At 34.7% G+C, this 17,821-nt stretch overlaps 1 protein-coding gene across 1 annotated transcript; it reads left to right on the top strand.

The window, feature by feature from the left end:
- LOC128245969 (brevican core protein-like) lies at positions 1 to 12,576 on the top strand. The gene is made up of 9 exons (XM_052964185.1): positions 1 to 62; positions 716 to 809; positions 1,504 to 1,638; positions 3,588 to 3,660; positions 8,389 to 8,565; positions 8,851 to 9,090; positions 9,713 to 9,991; positions 10,743 to 10,913; positions 12,516 to 12,576. Exons 2-9 carry the CDS (start codon positions 732 to 734, stop codon positions 12,521 to 12,523), a joined length of 1,161 nt encoding a protein of 386 aa, XP_052820145.1. The 5' UTR covers positions 1 to 62; positions 716 to 731; the 3' UTR covers positions 12,524 to 12,576.
- The last annotated feature ends 5,245 nt before the right edge of the window (positions 12,577 to 17,821 follow it).

The raw sequence follows: 17,821 nt of genomic DNA on the forward strand, positions 1-17,821 counted from the left end.
AGATAGCGCCGATGCTTAAGTGGAGCTATGTAGGATAACATTGAGAATTGACTTATAAGAAGGTAATTGTTTTTGAATTTTGCCGTCAGTAATATATATACATGCATTTTAACTTGTTAATTTTAATTCTTAAGCATGGTTCTTTCTTGTTGCTAAAAAAGGTCGGTTAAGACCAATTTAATGAAGAGATATTTTGCATACACGTTTATACGTATCGCGGACTTAGTGCTGGACGGTTTTAAGTCTTAAGACCCGGTGGCTCGATATCGCTTGGCTCGATTTCCTCGTTGGCTCGAACTTAATGTAAACGACCGATTATGTTTTACTCTTTGTAAGCATTCCCGTTTGGCTCGATATTCGAATGGCTCGAAGTATTTTGTCCGGTTCCTTGGATATTGAGGTTGTCAACTCTATAAAGCAAAAGGAGGCGATACAACAGCCATCCTCTAGGCCATCGATTTGATCAATGGTGATATCTAACATTATGTAATTCTCTTGAATCCATGAAACGTCAGCTGACACTGGTTTCAAACAACTACTGAAAAGACTTCGCTCATGTTGTTGGAAAAATATTTTTTTCCCGAAAATGCATCTTAAAACACTAAATTTATAATTATTTCACTCTTTGATATCGAAATTGCAAGGTGATCAAACCACAAACAAGTATCAACATTAAGCCACTATAATTTATATCTATTCCACGTTTCCTTTTCAGATCATTTTGGTGTACAATGGGACCAATTGTGTTTGTCCTTGCCCTTCTCCTCGGGTCTGCAAAGGGAGACTACCCATGTCTTTGCTCTTACCAGGTTAAACTTTACTAAATGTTTAAACCGAGTTTCTCAAAATGTGATGCGGTGAATAACATACTTAATAGTAAATGGTTGAACGCCACTTGTACAGATAGCATAGCAAAACATAACTTGATAAGCATTGATCAGTAAGTTATGTCAGAACCCATATTCTTGACCCTCACTGAGAGATTCAGACTCAGAAATGCTAATTTTTGAATGTCATAAATAAATAAAGGGGGCCTTTTTAATAATATGAAGGAGAAAAAGTTTCTAACGATTAAGAGACGTATGAAATTGAATAGAATACGGACTCTAGATAACTCTTGATAATCAATAACAATTCGGAACACCTCGGCTATTTTACATCGAAAACAACATCGAATGTATATGGACGGTTTACAATATCCGAAATATTTACATTTTACTACGCTGCAAATAGATCGCGTAGTAATTTCAATCTAGCGGTTAAGCTTAATGAGTTTTCCTAGGATCTTTATCATTCATGCATTCATACACTTCACTGTCAATGTATTTAATCAAAGTTATTCAAAATTAACGTTAAAACACTACAATCAATACTGTTATTTAGAAGTTTACGAACTACTTCTACTGATGTACCGGCATATATCTGAAGTTGTTTTCGATGTAAAAATGGCCGAAATGTTCCGAGTGTAATAACAAAAATACATTAGTTGTGTTCAACCTTTAGGTGGAGGCGGCAATTCACGCGACACCAGACGAGAGTTCGACTGTGGACGGGTATATGTACGAATTCGACTGTAAACCGTTCTATGACCTACCAGGAATCGACCCGAAGTTTGCAGTCATTGGAAACGAAAACAAGGTCAGGACAGAGACACTTTAACTTGTCTTCTAGGGTGATTAGACGTCTGTATGAAATGGTAGAATCTATATATGGATGATATTCATGAGAGGTAATGCAATACGATTTTTATCATACACGTTTGTTTTTAATTGATGCAAGCGAGCCTTAGTTTAAACATAACATTTAATATTTTACCACGATAGTGAAGAAAGTCGCGCGAGAGTGTGGTCTTGTGTTATGGGGGAAACCGGAGAACCAAGAGAAAACCAACGTGTCCAACTTAGTGACCACCAACCAAAATCACATGTACCCAGGCTGGGAATGGAACCCGGGCGCCCTGGTGAGAAGCGAGTGTACAACCACTGCGCTAGCCGGACAACCAAGCTTTGCCTTGGAGATTGTTATTAATTATAGTAAACGAAATTAAATTAAAAAAGAAACGGCCAAAGACGTAATATTAATCAAATTGAATATCGTTAGTCTGGTGCATGCTACAACACCGTGTTAATAGCTGAGTTTTGACGTTCTTTCTTTTATTAGAGAAACTGAACTTTTTTAAAAACGAGACAAAATGCAGATCGACATATACTCGGCAAAAATGTCCTTCGACAACTCATTTGTTTTAAAATATTTCAAAGAAAATATCCACCAGTTAAATTGTTATTGAAATATATATGGCCAAACTATTACGTAATGTTGTATTCATTACGAACATGGTCAGCGTCAAAACCCTATTTGATGCAGTTACAAAAGTATTAAAATAAAAAAAAAATCATGTAAAAGTAAATAATCATTTTAATGATTGTGTTGCATTAGGAGAATGTGGCAGTTGAATTAATATATTGATCATCAGGTCAATTGTGTCTGATACTGATGCAATTAATATTCATCTCTCAGAAATTGCTACTTCATGTATAAAGACATTTGGAAGAATTAATTGGGTTACCTCTGTGACGATCTTTTGGATTTGTTGGGTTTAGCCAGGGAGTTAAATATGACTGTTTTGTCAAAGAACTTTTTATATATTTGAAGTTTTGAACTATAAAAGGCTCTTAGATTCTTAAAGGCTCATTAATATTAGATGTTCACTCGGCTCTGACGCATATAAACATTTTAAATCCGTGTTTAATCCAGGAGAATACTAAGAAATGTTGTATGTCAGGAAATCCTTATCCAGATTTCAATATTCTGTCCATAAGTTGTCTATTGAAACTCTGGGCTGATATTCAAGATTAGTCTTTTGGACCTAAGAACGATGTAGCTAATCGGATTACTTGTTATTAAATACTGACCAATAGAGTAAATAAAGTCAATCATATATGACCATAAGATTAACGTAAGTTCAATGCTGAATACCAGCCCTGGTCGTCATTTGGAGACTCCATGAGAGGATACAATATGTAGACATTGTTTTGTAAATTTTGAAATTAAATCTGTGAAACAAGAACACCACGTTTTTTCAATGTCAACACTTAAGACAGGAATCACAATTTTGTATCTGTTCATCGTACAATGGTGAACATGAATTCCAAAATATATGCCATTTAGTTCATGCAATGTTTGAAATAAAAAAAAACTATATATGTTATTGATACATGTATTATTATGAAACAAAATGTTGAGGAATAATTATTAATTAACCGATAGAAAGCTGAACTCATATCTGTTGATGTTTTTTGTTTGTTTTATTCTTGCGTTGTATTATGGGTCGGAACCCTTTCTTGGAAAATTAATTTTGAAACTCAAACTGAATTACAGGATCCAGCCGAAGTTTAAAAACTCACTCAATTTAAACCCATGTCCAAGGTCTTTCTTTTCCAAGTATATATGCAATAGATGGAATATAGCTAAGTAGCATAAGTTACCGGTTACAGATAACAGATGACAATCGCTAATAAATAGACACTGCACATTCTCATTCAACCATGAATACATTATTATCAACTTATGTTTGTATTCATTTTCAGTACGGCTACATCGTGAAGAACACTGACATACAGATACAAACATGCCAGGGAAACATTCCAGCAATACATCTAGGTACATGTAGTCCGGAGTACATAAGGGTTCACATATCAGGGTTCACATATAAGGGTTTTCATATTAAATGTTTACATATAAGGGTTTACATATAATAGTTCACATATAAGGGTTAACATATAAGGGTTACATATAAGGGTTACATATAAGGGTTAACATATAAGGGATTACAAATAAGGGTTAACATATAAGGGTTAACATATCAGGGTTTAATATAAGGGTTACATAAAAGGGTTACATATAAGGGTTACATATAAGGGTTACATATAAGGGTTACATATAAGCGTTTACATATAAGGGTTACATATAAGGGTTACATATAAGGGTTACATATAAGGGTTTACATATCAGGGTTACATATAAGCGTTAACATATAAGGGTTACATATAAGGGTTAACATATAAGGGTTACATATAAGGGTTACATATAAGCGTTTACATATAAGGGTTACATATAAGGGTTAACAAATAAGGGTTACATATAAGGGTTACATATAAGGGTTTACATATAAGGGTTACATATAAGCGTTTACATATAAGGGTTACAAATAAGGATTAAAATATAAGGGTTAACATATAAGGGTTAACACATAAGGGTTTACATTTAAGGGTTACATATAAGGGTTACATATAAGGGTTACATATAAGGGTTAACGTATGAGGGTTACATATAAGGGTTACATATAAGGGTTAACATATAAGGGATTACATATAAGGGTTAACATATAAGGATTAACATATACGGGTTAACATATAAGGGTTTAATATAAGGGTTACATATAAGGGTTACATATAAGGGTTACATATAAGGGTTACATATAAGGGTTACATATAAGCGTTTACATATAAGGGTTACATATAAGGGTTAACATATAAGGGTTAACATATAAGGGTTACATATAAGGGTTTACATATCAGGGTTACATATAAGCGTTAACATATAAGGGTTACATATAAGGGTTTACATATAAGGGTTTACATATAAGGGTTACATATAAGGGTTAACATATAAGGGTTACATATAAGGGTTACATATAAGGGTTACATATAAGCGTTTACATATAAGGGTTACATATAAGGATTCAAATATAAGGGTTAACATATAAGGGTTAACATATAAGCGTTTACATATAAGGGTTACATATAAGGGTTAACATATAAGGGTTACATATAAGGGTTACATATAAGGGTTACATATAAGCGTTTACATATAAGGGTTACATATAAGGATTAAAATATAAGGGTTAACATATAAGGGTTAACATATAAGGGTTACAAATAAGGATTACATATAAGGGTTAACATATAAGGGTTACATATAAGGGTTAACATATACGGGTTAACATATAAGGGTTACATATAAGGGTTACGTATAAGGGTTACATATAAGGGTTAACATATAAGGGTTACATATAAGGGTTAACATATACGGGTTAACATATAAGGGTTACATATAAGGGTTAACATATAAGGGTTACATATAAGGGTTACGTATAAGGGTTACATATAAGGGTTTACATATAAGGGTTAACATATAAGGGTTACATGTAAGGGTTAACATATAAGGGTTAACATATAAGGGTTTACATATAAGTGTTACATATAAGGGTTACATATAAGGGTTAACATATACGGGTTAACATATAAGGGTTAACATATAAGGGTTACATATAAGGGTTACATATAAGGGTTACATATAAGGGTTAACATATAAGGGTTTACATATAAGGGTTACATATAAGGGTTACATATAAGGGTTAACATATACGGGTTACATATAAGGGTTACATATAAGCGTTTACATATAAGGGTTACATATAAGAATTAAAATATAAGGGTTAACATATAAGGGTTAACATATAAGGGTTTACATTTAAGGGTTACATATAAGGGTTACATATAAGGGTTAACATATAAGGGTTACATATAAGGTTTACATATAAGGGTCAACATATAAGGGATTACATATAAGGGTTACATATAAGGGTTACATATAAGCGTTTACATATAAGGGTTACATATAAGGATTAAAATATAAGGGTTAACATATAAGGGTTAACATATAAGGGTTACAAATAAGGATTACATATAAGGGTTAACATATAAGGGTTACATATAAGGGTTAACATATAAGGGTTAACATATAAGGGTTACATATAAGGGTTACATATAAGGGTTACGTATAAAGGGTTACATACAAGGGTTAACATATAAGGGTTAACATATAAGGGTTACATGTAAGGGTTAACATATAAGGGTTAACATATAAGGGTTTACATATAAGGTTTACATATAAGGGTTACATATAAGGGTTAACATATAAGGGTTAACATATAAGGGTTAACATATAAGGGTTAACATATGAGGGTTACATATAAGGGTTACATATAAGGGTTACATATAAGGGTTAACATATAAGGGTTTACATATAAGGGTTACATATAAGGGTTACATATAAGGGTTAACATATACGGTTTACATATAAGGGTTACATATAAGCGTTTACATATAAGGGTTACATATAAGAATTAAAATATAAGGGTTAACATATAAGGGTTAACATATAAGGGTTTACATTTAAGGGTTACATATAAGGGTTACATATAAGGGTTACATATAAGGGTTACATATAAGGGTTACATATAAGGGTTACATATAAGGGTTAACATATAAGGGATTACATATAACGGTTAACATATAAGGATTAACATATACTGGTTAACATATAAGGGTTTAATATAAGGGTTACATATAAGGGTTACATATAAGGGTTACATATTAGGGTTACATATAAGCGTTTACATATAAGGGTTACATATAAGGGTTTACATATGAGGGTTAACATATAAGGGTTAACATATAAGGGTTACATATAAGGGTTTACATATAAGGGTTACATATAAGCGTTTACATATAAGGGTTACATATAAGGATTAAAATATAAGGGTTAACATATAAGGGTTACTATATAAGAGTTTACATTTAAGGGTTACATATAAGGGTTACTATATAAGAGTTTACATTTAAGGGTTACATATAAGGGTTACATATAAGGGTTACATATAAGGGTTAACATATAAGGGTTAACATATAAGCGTTTACATATAAGGGTTACATATAAGGGTTAACATATAAGGGTTACATATAAGGGTTACATATAAGGGTTAACATATAAGGGCTAACATATAAGGGTTACATGTGAGGGTTAACATATAAGGGTTAACATATAAGGGTTTACATATAAGGGTTAACATATAAGGGTTACATATAAGGGTTACATATAACGGTTAACATATACGGGTTAACATATAAGGGTTAACATATAAGGGTTACATATAAGGGTTACATATAAGGGTTTGAAATAAGGGTTACATATAAGGGTTAACATATAAGGGTTACATATAAGGGTTACATATAAGGGTTAATATATAAGGGTTACATATAAGGGTTACATATAAGGGTGACATATAAGGGTTACATATAAGGGTTAACATATAAGGGTTAACATATAAGGGTTACATTTAAGGGTTATATATAAAGGTTAACATATAAGGGTTACATATAAGGGTTAACATATAAGGGTTACATATAAGGGTTAACATATAAGGGTTACATATAAGGTTTACATTTAAGGGTTTACATATAAGGGTTACATATAAGGGTTTACATATAAGGGTTTACAAATATAAACTTATTTACGTATAAGGGTTTACAATTTATTTGACAGAGCAATACGATCAGATATGGCTTTACTTTTAGTATTAAAAAAGTATGTTTTAGGAATAAACCTAGCATGTACATGTTATGATAAGATAAGACTAAAAAATACAATTCGCGGTCTTACTGTCTATAAAGAGACATCAACGGAATAAAAAGACGGCTTAACCGGGGGGGGGGGTAGACTTTCAGCCATATGACTTGTCCCTGTACTTTCCATTCTATTATTTAACACTCATTTTTATTAAAAGTTTCATCCTGCATACAAGTCGACCCGAAAAAAGGATGATAATACAGTTCAACTTAAGTTGTTCACGTGTTGTTTTATATCCAGTTAGTTAGTCATGTGACCTGAATGCACAGATTTTTTGAAATGTCAGTGAGTTGATTCATGGCCCTAAACCGGGAACCTGAAATGGCGAGATTTATATTGAAAACACGTGAATCTGAAAATGGACTACATGCAGTTGAACTATGTTAAGAATAGTATGTTAAAAGCATGCAAGATACGTGACTTATTTATATAGTGATCAATCTTACATTTTGTTTGTCAAATTTGCCAAGTTGTATCATTTCATATGTTTAGTGATATTAATATATTTAAAATGTGATTTTTTTTGGAATTTTGTTGAAATGACTTTTTATATATGAAACATGTATGTGACAGGATAAATATAATAACTGGTTAGTGCCATGGATGGCACAAGTCCATCTTGATCGGCTGCAGAATTTATCAGGTTGGCCTTTTGCTCACCCGATAAATGCTTACGCTTTGCAAGATGAACTTTCTTCGTCCACGGCACTAACCCATATTTTATATTGACGTTAACTGAATAAAGATAACTGCTATGATGTATTATTTGTTCCAACTTTAATTTATGTTTATCATAAAAGTACTAAATTCGCCATTCGCTTATTTTGTTCGGGCTGCAAGAATAAAGTCCCAATTAACAATACTCAACAGTTAGTTTCTGTTGATCAAAAACTAACAATATAGTATTGTCTCCTACAGTAAAGACGACAACAGCAGCAATACCAATAACACCAACGACAACAATGTCAACAACGCTACTACCAACAACGAAAACAACAACGCCACTACCAACAACGAAAACAACAACGCCACAACCAACAACGCCACAACCAACAAAACCAACAACGCCACAACCAACAACGCCAACAACACAATGTGAGAGAAATAAAGAGTGAAAAGTATCTGATCAGTATCCATCGTGTTTCTACTCAAATAATTAGAATCCAAAATAAAATGCATGTTTTGCAGAATTACTGTTTTGAAAATAACAAAAACAGCATTCACTTTGTTCGTTATAAAAATGAAATTGAAACATAAGTTAATTTCTCACTATCTTAACATTTTTTATAAATATTCGAACGTACAATTCAAAAGACTACAATGAATTGGTAATGATATTAGGAGCTCGAAACCATATTTAGGTTCATTTCTATACGATAGCCACAGCCCCGATTGTGTCTACCAAGACCACCGGTAGTCACTCGACCAAGCCACACACAAGTCAACAAACAACCCCGACAACAGCGAAAACAACACAACAAACAATAACAACAACAAGACGAACGACGATCACAACACAAGCTCCAACAACTACAAAGACAACGACACCAAGACCGACAACAAGACCCCCAACAACAACCACAATGCTAACAACATCCACTCGGCGTACTACTACTGCAGGTAAAATATTGAAATTGGTAGGAATTTATTCATTGTATATGCATCTTAAATTCGGAAAGTGTAGCCACACAGTTGAAACAAATGCTTGTGCTAAAGATAGATATACGATACTTACAAACCTTAAAACTCTTGGGGTCAAATACAATTGTATTTTAAACATGTGGTGATATATCCGCATTTTTTGTATATTTTTAAGATTTTCAAACCGTATTTTTTCCTCCAGGTATTCCTATAAGACTAACAAAATATTGTTTGTCCGACACAAGAAACACATAACAACACATTTGTGTTGTTTTTAAAAACCGGGTTAATCCAATATTGTACAAGAACCATGGTAGAATATCTTTGGAAATATAACAGTTAAAGTATCGTTTTGTTTAAAGACAACGCTATTTCAGAACAAATATAAATCAGTTGGAAATAACCTGTCTTAAACCTTTATTTGAGTTTTTATTTGACTACTAAGCTTGTCCTTGTAGTTTTCATAGAGTTATAAATACCTTGTTTTAACAACCACTTTTCTATTCACGTCTTGTCTTTATAATCCTAGACTGATGTTTGAAGAAGATAAGCTATTACTTTATACATTGAAACTGTGTTATTTGCTATATTAATGTGTTAGCTATGTCATCGATGGGGAAATGCCTGGTGCGACTTGGCCATCCCGACCCTACGCACGTCTCCACCGACGGAGTGTACTGCTACCAGTTCATAGACACCAAACAGTCCTGGATGCACGCCAAACAAGACTGTGCAAGAAGGAACGGCCATTTGTTGTCAATTGATAGTCAGAGCAAAAACGACTTCACGTACAAGATGCTAACGAAAATTCCATACGTTCAACCAGTTTGGATCGGACTAAATGACCGGACCTCGGAGGAGAAGTGGCAATGGGACTCCGGTGGGTGATGACTGTAGTTTATTTATTTAAAATGGCCGATTGATGATAATGGCCATAACGATATCGTGTGTGGAAGAATTATTTCCGCGCTACTCTTCTCATCAGTAAAATATCCACAATGATTGTTTTTATGTATTACAGATGAATCATCAAATATCCTATAGGGCAAATTACACCAATTCGAAAGTGCCTACTCATTGTTGCATGGCTTATTTGTTTTAATCGAATATGACAGTGAGTCAAAGCATGGTTATTCCATCTCAGACCATTGGCTACCTTCCATATTTATAGGTTCTGAAGCTAAATGGACTGTGATTTAAAAAAACACGCTGAACATGCAAGATCTACTTTATCTACCTTTTATTGTTTACATTTTCACCGCATTGTTTGTCCTCGTACACCGGATATTGTCATTTTACTGAAAACACAGTGGTTACGTTCAACCAATTTTATATTTCTTGCGAGAAACTTTACTTTTTTAACGCTGTTCCACGTTAATAACACAAGTGGAGCCTTCTCTCGATATAAAGTGTTGGGGGTCGTGAAGCACTAAAAATCAGTGTTATCTTGTGTGCAATTTGGTTAATTGACTATAGAATACTTCGAAAAATAGTTCGTGATGTCTGACCTAAAGCAATCAAGTGATGAAGTTTACATTAAGGAAAGGACGAAGTTTCGGCTGACGAAGGTTTGGCGGACCATAAACATACCTAACGATCTAATTAACAATCAACACTTTCCATTTACCCAGGTATCCCTGCTACATACTTTAACTGGATGCCGGTCCGTTTCATCGACCAGTACCACAGCACGGAAGATTGTGGAGTGTTCGTCCATGCACGTCAAGGCCAATGGGACGATATGGACTGTGACGGAATATCTTACGACATAGTCCTGGCCTTCCCATACATTTGTCAATTCCGTAAGTTTGATATGTGTGTAAAGATTTATAAACTTTATGTGATCTCTTCTGTTCTCGCTGACTGTTCTAAGGCGGTTATCCCAAACATGTTTTGGTAAATAGTAATTTAGTATTATTTTCTGAATAGTAATATGACAGTAAGTCAATGGGTTGGTGTGCAGAGTTCAGATGTATGTCATGACCAAAGCTGTATCTATTACTACAAATGGAAACTATAGGAACAAGTCCGGTAGCCAGAAGGCTTAAGGTCTAACATATATGGAACGAGACACATCGACATACATCAAGAGAAATAAACTAACATTAAGCAACAACTCTTGATCAAATCATGTTGGAGTTACACTCCAACTGGTCAACGAAATCTGACGTATTCGCGTCGGGTAACTCAGTATTGGGGTAACGGCCTCGAAACGGTCAGCGAAAACAGACGTTTTGGCTTCGAGTAACTCATTGTTTGTGTTACCGCCTCAAACCGGTCCACGAAAACAGACGTTTTGGCTTCGGGTACCTCATTGTTTGTGTTACCGCCTCAAACCGGTCCACGAAAACAGACGTTTTGGCTTCGAGTAACTCATTGTTTGTGCTACCGCCTCAAACCGGTCCACGAAAACAGACGTATTGGCTTCGAGTAACTCATTGCTTGTGTTACCGCCTCAAACCGGTCCACAAAAACAGACGTTTTGGCTTCGGGTAACTCATTGTTTGTGTTACCGCCTCAAACCGGTCCACGAAAACAGACGTATTGGCTTCGAGTAACTCATTGCTTGTGTTACCGCCTCAAACCGGTCCACGAAAACAGACGTTTTGGCTTCGGGTAGCTCATTGTTTGTGTTACCGCCTCAAACCGGTCCACGAAAACAGACGTTTTGGCTTCGAGTAACTCATTGTTTGTGTTACCGCCTCAAACCGGTCCACGAAAACAGACGTTTTGGCTTCGAGTAACTCATTGTTTGTGTTACCGCCTCAAACCGGTCCACGAAAACAGACGTTTTGGCTTCGGGTAGCTCATTGTTTGTGTTACCGCCTCAAACCGGTCCACGAAAACAGACGTATTGGCTTCGGGTAACTGATTGTTTGTGTTACCGCCTCAAACCGGTCCACGAAAACAGACGTTTTGGCTTCGAGTAACTGATTGTTTGTGTTACCGCCTCAAACCGGTCCACGAAAACAGACGTTTTGGCTTCGAGTAACTCATTGTTTGTGTTACCGCCTCAAACCGGTCCACGAAAACAGACGTTTTGGCTTCGGGTAACTCATTGTTGGGGTTACCGCCTCGAAGCGGTCAGCGAAAACTAGACCTTACTCTTGGGCAGATAAAAGGTTTGCCAAAGTGTTGGTGTATCACGTAAAATGATCAAACCTACCTTGTATATTGGAATTAAGGACCAAAACAAATGTGAAAACAACAACAACCAATACATACACCTCTTATACCGCTCAATACTAATAGTCATCAATACCTCTAAATGTAACCGAATTTATTCAAGATAATTATCCCTACATCAGAGACTCGGGGATGATTGTAATATATAGTCATAATCGCAGAATTGGTGTAGGATATAATTTAGATATTTTTGACATCTGTGTTTCTATTATTTTCAGGTCTGTAGAGGAATTTCTTGCCATGACTTGTACACAATCATCAATAAATCGATGAAAGAAAGTTGATGTTTGCTCTAACATGACTATATTGAAGATACAAAAACACACATACAGTAAGACCCCGTTGACTAGGCACCGGCGAAAATACTTCGAGCCTCGGAAAATTTAAGCCTAGCAGGAACGATTATATTAAATATAAAGAAATCGGTCCTTTACATCCAGTTCGAGCCAAAGTGGAATTCGACCCAAGCGAGTTCGAGTTAACGGGTTTGACTGTAGCTTTTAATTCATTTTTGCACGTGCATTTGCTGGTTTCGTTATACACATATAACTTCATTCAAATGATAATAGTATCAAAAATATTATCTTAATATTAAACATATAGTCGGATCTCGCTATGTCGAATTCGGTTATCTCGATTTTCGGATGATGTATAATACTGTTCGATGTGTTGGGTTAAATAAAATATGTTTTATTTTTCGGTTATCAAATGTTTCCTATCTCGAAGTATTTCCAGAGATGCGAACGACTTCGACAGCCAGCGTTAGTAAAATACAGATCTATCTGTTGACAGGAACAGCCAACGTTAGTAAAATACAGATATTTCTGTTGACATTAGCAGCCAACGCCAGTATAATACAGATATTTCTGTTGACATTAGCAGCCAACGCCAGTATAATACAGATATTTTTACTGACATTAGCAGCCAACGCCAGTATAATACAGATATTTCTGTTGACATTAGCAGCCAACGCCAGTATAATACAGATATTTCTGTTGACATTAGCAGCCAACGCCAGTATAATACAGATATTTCTGTTGACATTAGCAGCCAACGCCAGTAAAATACAGATATTTCTGTTGACATTAGCAGCCAACGCCAGTATAATACAGATATTTCTACTGACATTAGCAGCCAACGTCAGTATAATACAGATATTTCTGTTGACATTAGCAGCCAACGCTAGTAAAATATATCTGTTGACATAAGCAGCCAACGCCAGTTAAATACAGATATTTCTGTTGACATTAGCAGCCAACGCCAGTAAAATACAGATATTTCTGTTGACATTAGCAGCCAACGCCAGTAAAATACAGATATTTCTGTTGACATTAGCTGTTGGATTGTGTTTTGGGAATTTTAGCCCGCATCTCTTTGAAAAAATGATTTTTATAGAATGTAACGTTTTTGAAGCACACATACTTCAATGGATTATCCCGGTCTCTTAAATATGTTCTTGGAACGAGGATGTCCCTTATTTGTTCCAAAATCTGAAACATTTCACCTTGTCTACTTGTCGTGTACATTTATCCCTCACACTCATTCAATTTGTATTCACAACCAATCCTCGAGGGCGGTTCAAGTGGCCTAGCCGAGCACTCACAAATGTCCCACTCACGCAAAACACTTGAGTCTCACTCACACCTGTGAATACGGATATACTTTTCACTCGAAAATACCTGGACCGTTGTGTGATTACAGAGGATTAACTCATTGAGTGTGAGTGAGAGTGGCTGTTCTGAATTCGGCCCAATGGAAACCAGTTATATAAGACTGCTGACAAAAAATCAGATCGCAGATTTTCATATTTAAGTTCAAAAATTGATGTTTTATGCATTTTTCTTAAACCGTTTAAGACATAAAACATAAATTTTCAAACGAAATTTTAAGAATCTGAGATCTGATCTTTTGTAAGCAATCTTTTATTATTGGTTTGCAGATATTTACGCAAAAATTTGCTCTTTCCAAGACAATAAATAAAAAAGTTGTAAAAACGGTAAATTTGTGAGAGTGCAGCTTTAACATTTTAAAACATTTAGTTAATAAAAATAAACGTTTTGGATTGTAAATAACTGTTGCAAAATGCGTTTAAATGCATGTTGTTGTTTTTTTTTTTTGTTGTTGTTGTTTTAAATATGTATCCGCTTTCAATTGTATCACATGATTGAAATATAGTTTGGTATATAATCTTGCTTTTGTAGTCTGCATAAAGCGGTATTTGACGTTTAAAAAGTAGAATATGAAAGTTGAAAACCCTTAATTTAAAATATCACATGGATAAAATTAGCGAATGAATCTACCTCTTATGGGGAAATTACACCTCGGAGTGAAAAACAAGTAAGTTATAATAATAATAATAATAATAATAATAATAATAATAATAATAATAATAATTATCTTTATTATTATTTGATAATAATAATAATAATAATAATAATAATAATAATAATAATAATAATAATAATAATAAAAATAACAATAATAATGATGATAATAATAAAAATAATAAAAATGATGTTTTTGTTGTTGTTGGTGGTGGTGGTTGTGGTGATGGTGGTGATGATGATGATGATGATGATGATGATGATGATGATGATGATGATGATGATGATGATGATAATGATGATGATGATGATGATGATCCAATTGAGTATCGGCTGGAAAATACATATCAATTTTCTGACCACGATCTGAAATGAACATGAGCATTGCGTAAAACCGTGTACGTAAAGTCTAGCGGCATAGCGGCGTATAGTTAGCGGCTTGGCGGCCTAGCTGCCTCATGTGCCTAGCGGCCTAAAATTCTTGCCTATTTCAAAGCATTTGATATGAGTTCTTTTCCAAAACAATTATAAATAATAATAAAAAAATGATTTATCATATTTCCCAATTAAACGCATGAACAATAACTTTAAAATAGAGAACAAATTTAGGCCGCAAGTCCGCCAAGTTCACGCCGCTAGGCTGCTAACTCCATGTACATTTAGCTGAATGTTCTTGCATATAGACACTGACCTGGCTTTCACTTTACAGTACAATTGAAAAATGACAAGCAAAAAGGCCAGTCCAAGAAACAAGAAACAAAATTTAATCACAAGAAAACATAATGTTGACAAATTCGCCGTCTCACAAAATTGAGTGGAAATACATGACCCTGTGGTCAAGACGGAATAAGGCTACCAACAACCATTTTACACATTTCCACAAGCAATGATTTTTTTCCAATATTTACACTGAAAACTATCATGTTTAGCAATACAGTGTCAAGTTAAGTTTTATGCAAAAAGACCACCCGTTTCTTCTCTTTCATCTTTTAATAAAATAATGATACTTGAACACATGCAAGCACTCTTTTTTCTGTATTAACATCACCATCTTGGTCAACGGGATGCAGAAAATTGTGAGCTTAAGCCTACTGATGACACATTTTTCAGCAACAAAACAAATACCAATTTTAAGAAAGTAACAATGCGTATTCAATGCCCACCATATTTATTAAGGTAAATAAACAATATCTTTTGAAACATCTTTTCTTTTCGAACTACGTAAAATACTGCGACTCGATTCTTCTTTTTTTTTAGCCAATGACTCGACTTTTTCAGAGTGTATGACCGAGGATTTGGCAAAGCGTCATTGTATTTATACCACGGTTAAAACTTGCAATGTCGAAGTCGTTGGAACCTCGAAAAAACATCGATATAACGAACATTCAATGTAACCGATAAACATTAAATGTATAACTTAATTCAACTCATTTAAAAAAGGTCATCATAACCAGAACATCGAGATAACAGAGTTCGAAATAGCGAGGTTTGACTGTATTTCAGATATATGTTCATTTGCTGGATGTACACAAACGCTTCAACCGCAAATATTCGTCCGGTAAAAGACCCTGCTCTGGAAGCATGGTGGCTATTTAATTACCAACCATATCATAAATTACAAACACACATACGAACAAAAGCCTTGAAAGATTGCAAAATACAGTCCAAACTTGCTATATCGAGTTGTTTGGGACCTCAGGAGATACTTCGAGATAACTAGCATTCGGTGTAACCGAAATACAAAACATGTCTAACTTAACCCGAAATATTCGGAAAATGGTCCACATTACCGCTAATTCGAGATAATGAAGTTCGACAAAGTGAGTTTCGACTGAAGTTAATTTCACGCCAGATTTTCAGTTGAATATAGAACACAATTTAGAAATGCAATAATCTAATCTGAAACCTTTTTTCGTTCATTTATGTTAAATAGTTTTTATCACTGGCCGAAGCCAAAGAAATTTGGTTGGAATGAACTCCTGCTTATGGTGTCATATAACCTGTAAACATTTACAAATATTTCACCAGAAAAATCTATAATTTTCTTTAGATTTATCAAAGTGGTAACTCCTTCCAACGACCTAACATAATTAACCATGAATTAGTGCAGTTAAACAATGCCAGAAAATCTCGAAATGACTTAATATCTTGAACGCAAAACAACATTTTTTTTAATATTTAAAAAGAAAGTCGACTTAACAAAACAACTTAAATCTCAACACAGCGATCCGGTTCACTGATCACCTGTCCGCCATGGGTGTTTTTTTTAAATAAGTAGTTTTGGGATGGCACGGACCGACGAAACCGCCTCCGGATGGAGTTTCGATAGTTTCCAAAAAGGTTTCGGTTATCGTAAAACAAACGAAAAAACTGGTTCTCATTTCATTTGGAACTGTTACAACAAATACACAGTTCGTGAAACCGATGTTTAACCGAAACCAGTTTATCACCATCAAAAACGCCCCTTGTTTTAACAAGTCTGCTACTTGACCCAATTAACTTGTCCCTGACACCATTTATATATCGGGGTTTGGGAATTGTACCAAGTCCACATGTATTTCTTAGAACTGCTCTCTGACCATGAGAAAGAATCCATACTCTCTGTCAACGTAAAATAGCAAGGTTCTGGGTATCCATGGACATTCCGAACACCTATGAAGACTCAGCATACTGTGTACATAATGCTTATTTAATCGTTATATTTCTTAATTTGTGTAAAAAAATGTTTGCTTAATTCAATTCGTTTTCCATGGTTTCTTTGCAATTGTTCTACCCACCCCCACGCCAACCCGCCCCCTCCCTGGAAAAATACCAAATTCTGACTGCCTCCCGATTGAAATCAGTTGGTAATTTATTACTCAAGAGCAGACAACAGCATTAACCTGCGACAACAACATTAACCTGCGACAACTGCATTAACCTGACGATCGACTCCAAGACCGACTCCAAGATCGACACCAAAACCGTCCAGCGACAATAGCTGACATTTTGAAGTACCAATTCGTGCATTGAATGCATTTTTTCCTACCATGAAACTAGAACAATTTTGCCGCGGAAATGAGCAAACCCCTTATCACACTTCCATACGGTGTCTTAGGATTGCATGCTACCGGGATGGTTTAAAGCTGCACTCTCATAGGTTGGTCGTATTAACAACTTATTTTTTACTTCTTGTATTTGAATGAGACAATTTTTGCGTA

Source organism: Mya arenaria, chromosome 9, assembly GCF_026914265.1.
Source record: "Mya arenaria isolate MELC-2E11 chromosome 9, ASM2691426v1".
In the NCBI taxonomy this organism is placed as follows: Eukaryota; Metazoa; Mollusca; class Bivalvia; order Myida; family Myidae; genus Mya; species Mya arenaria.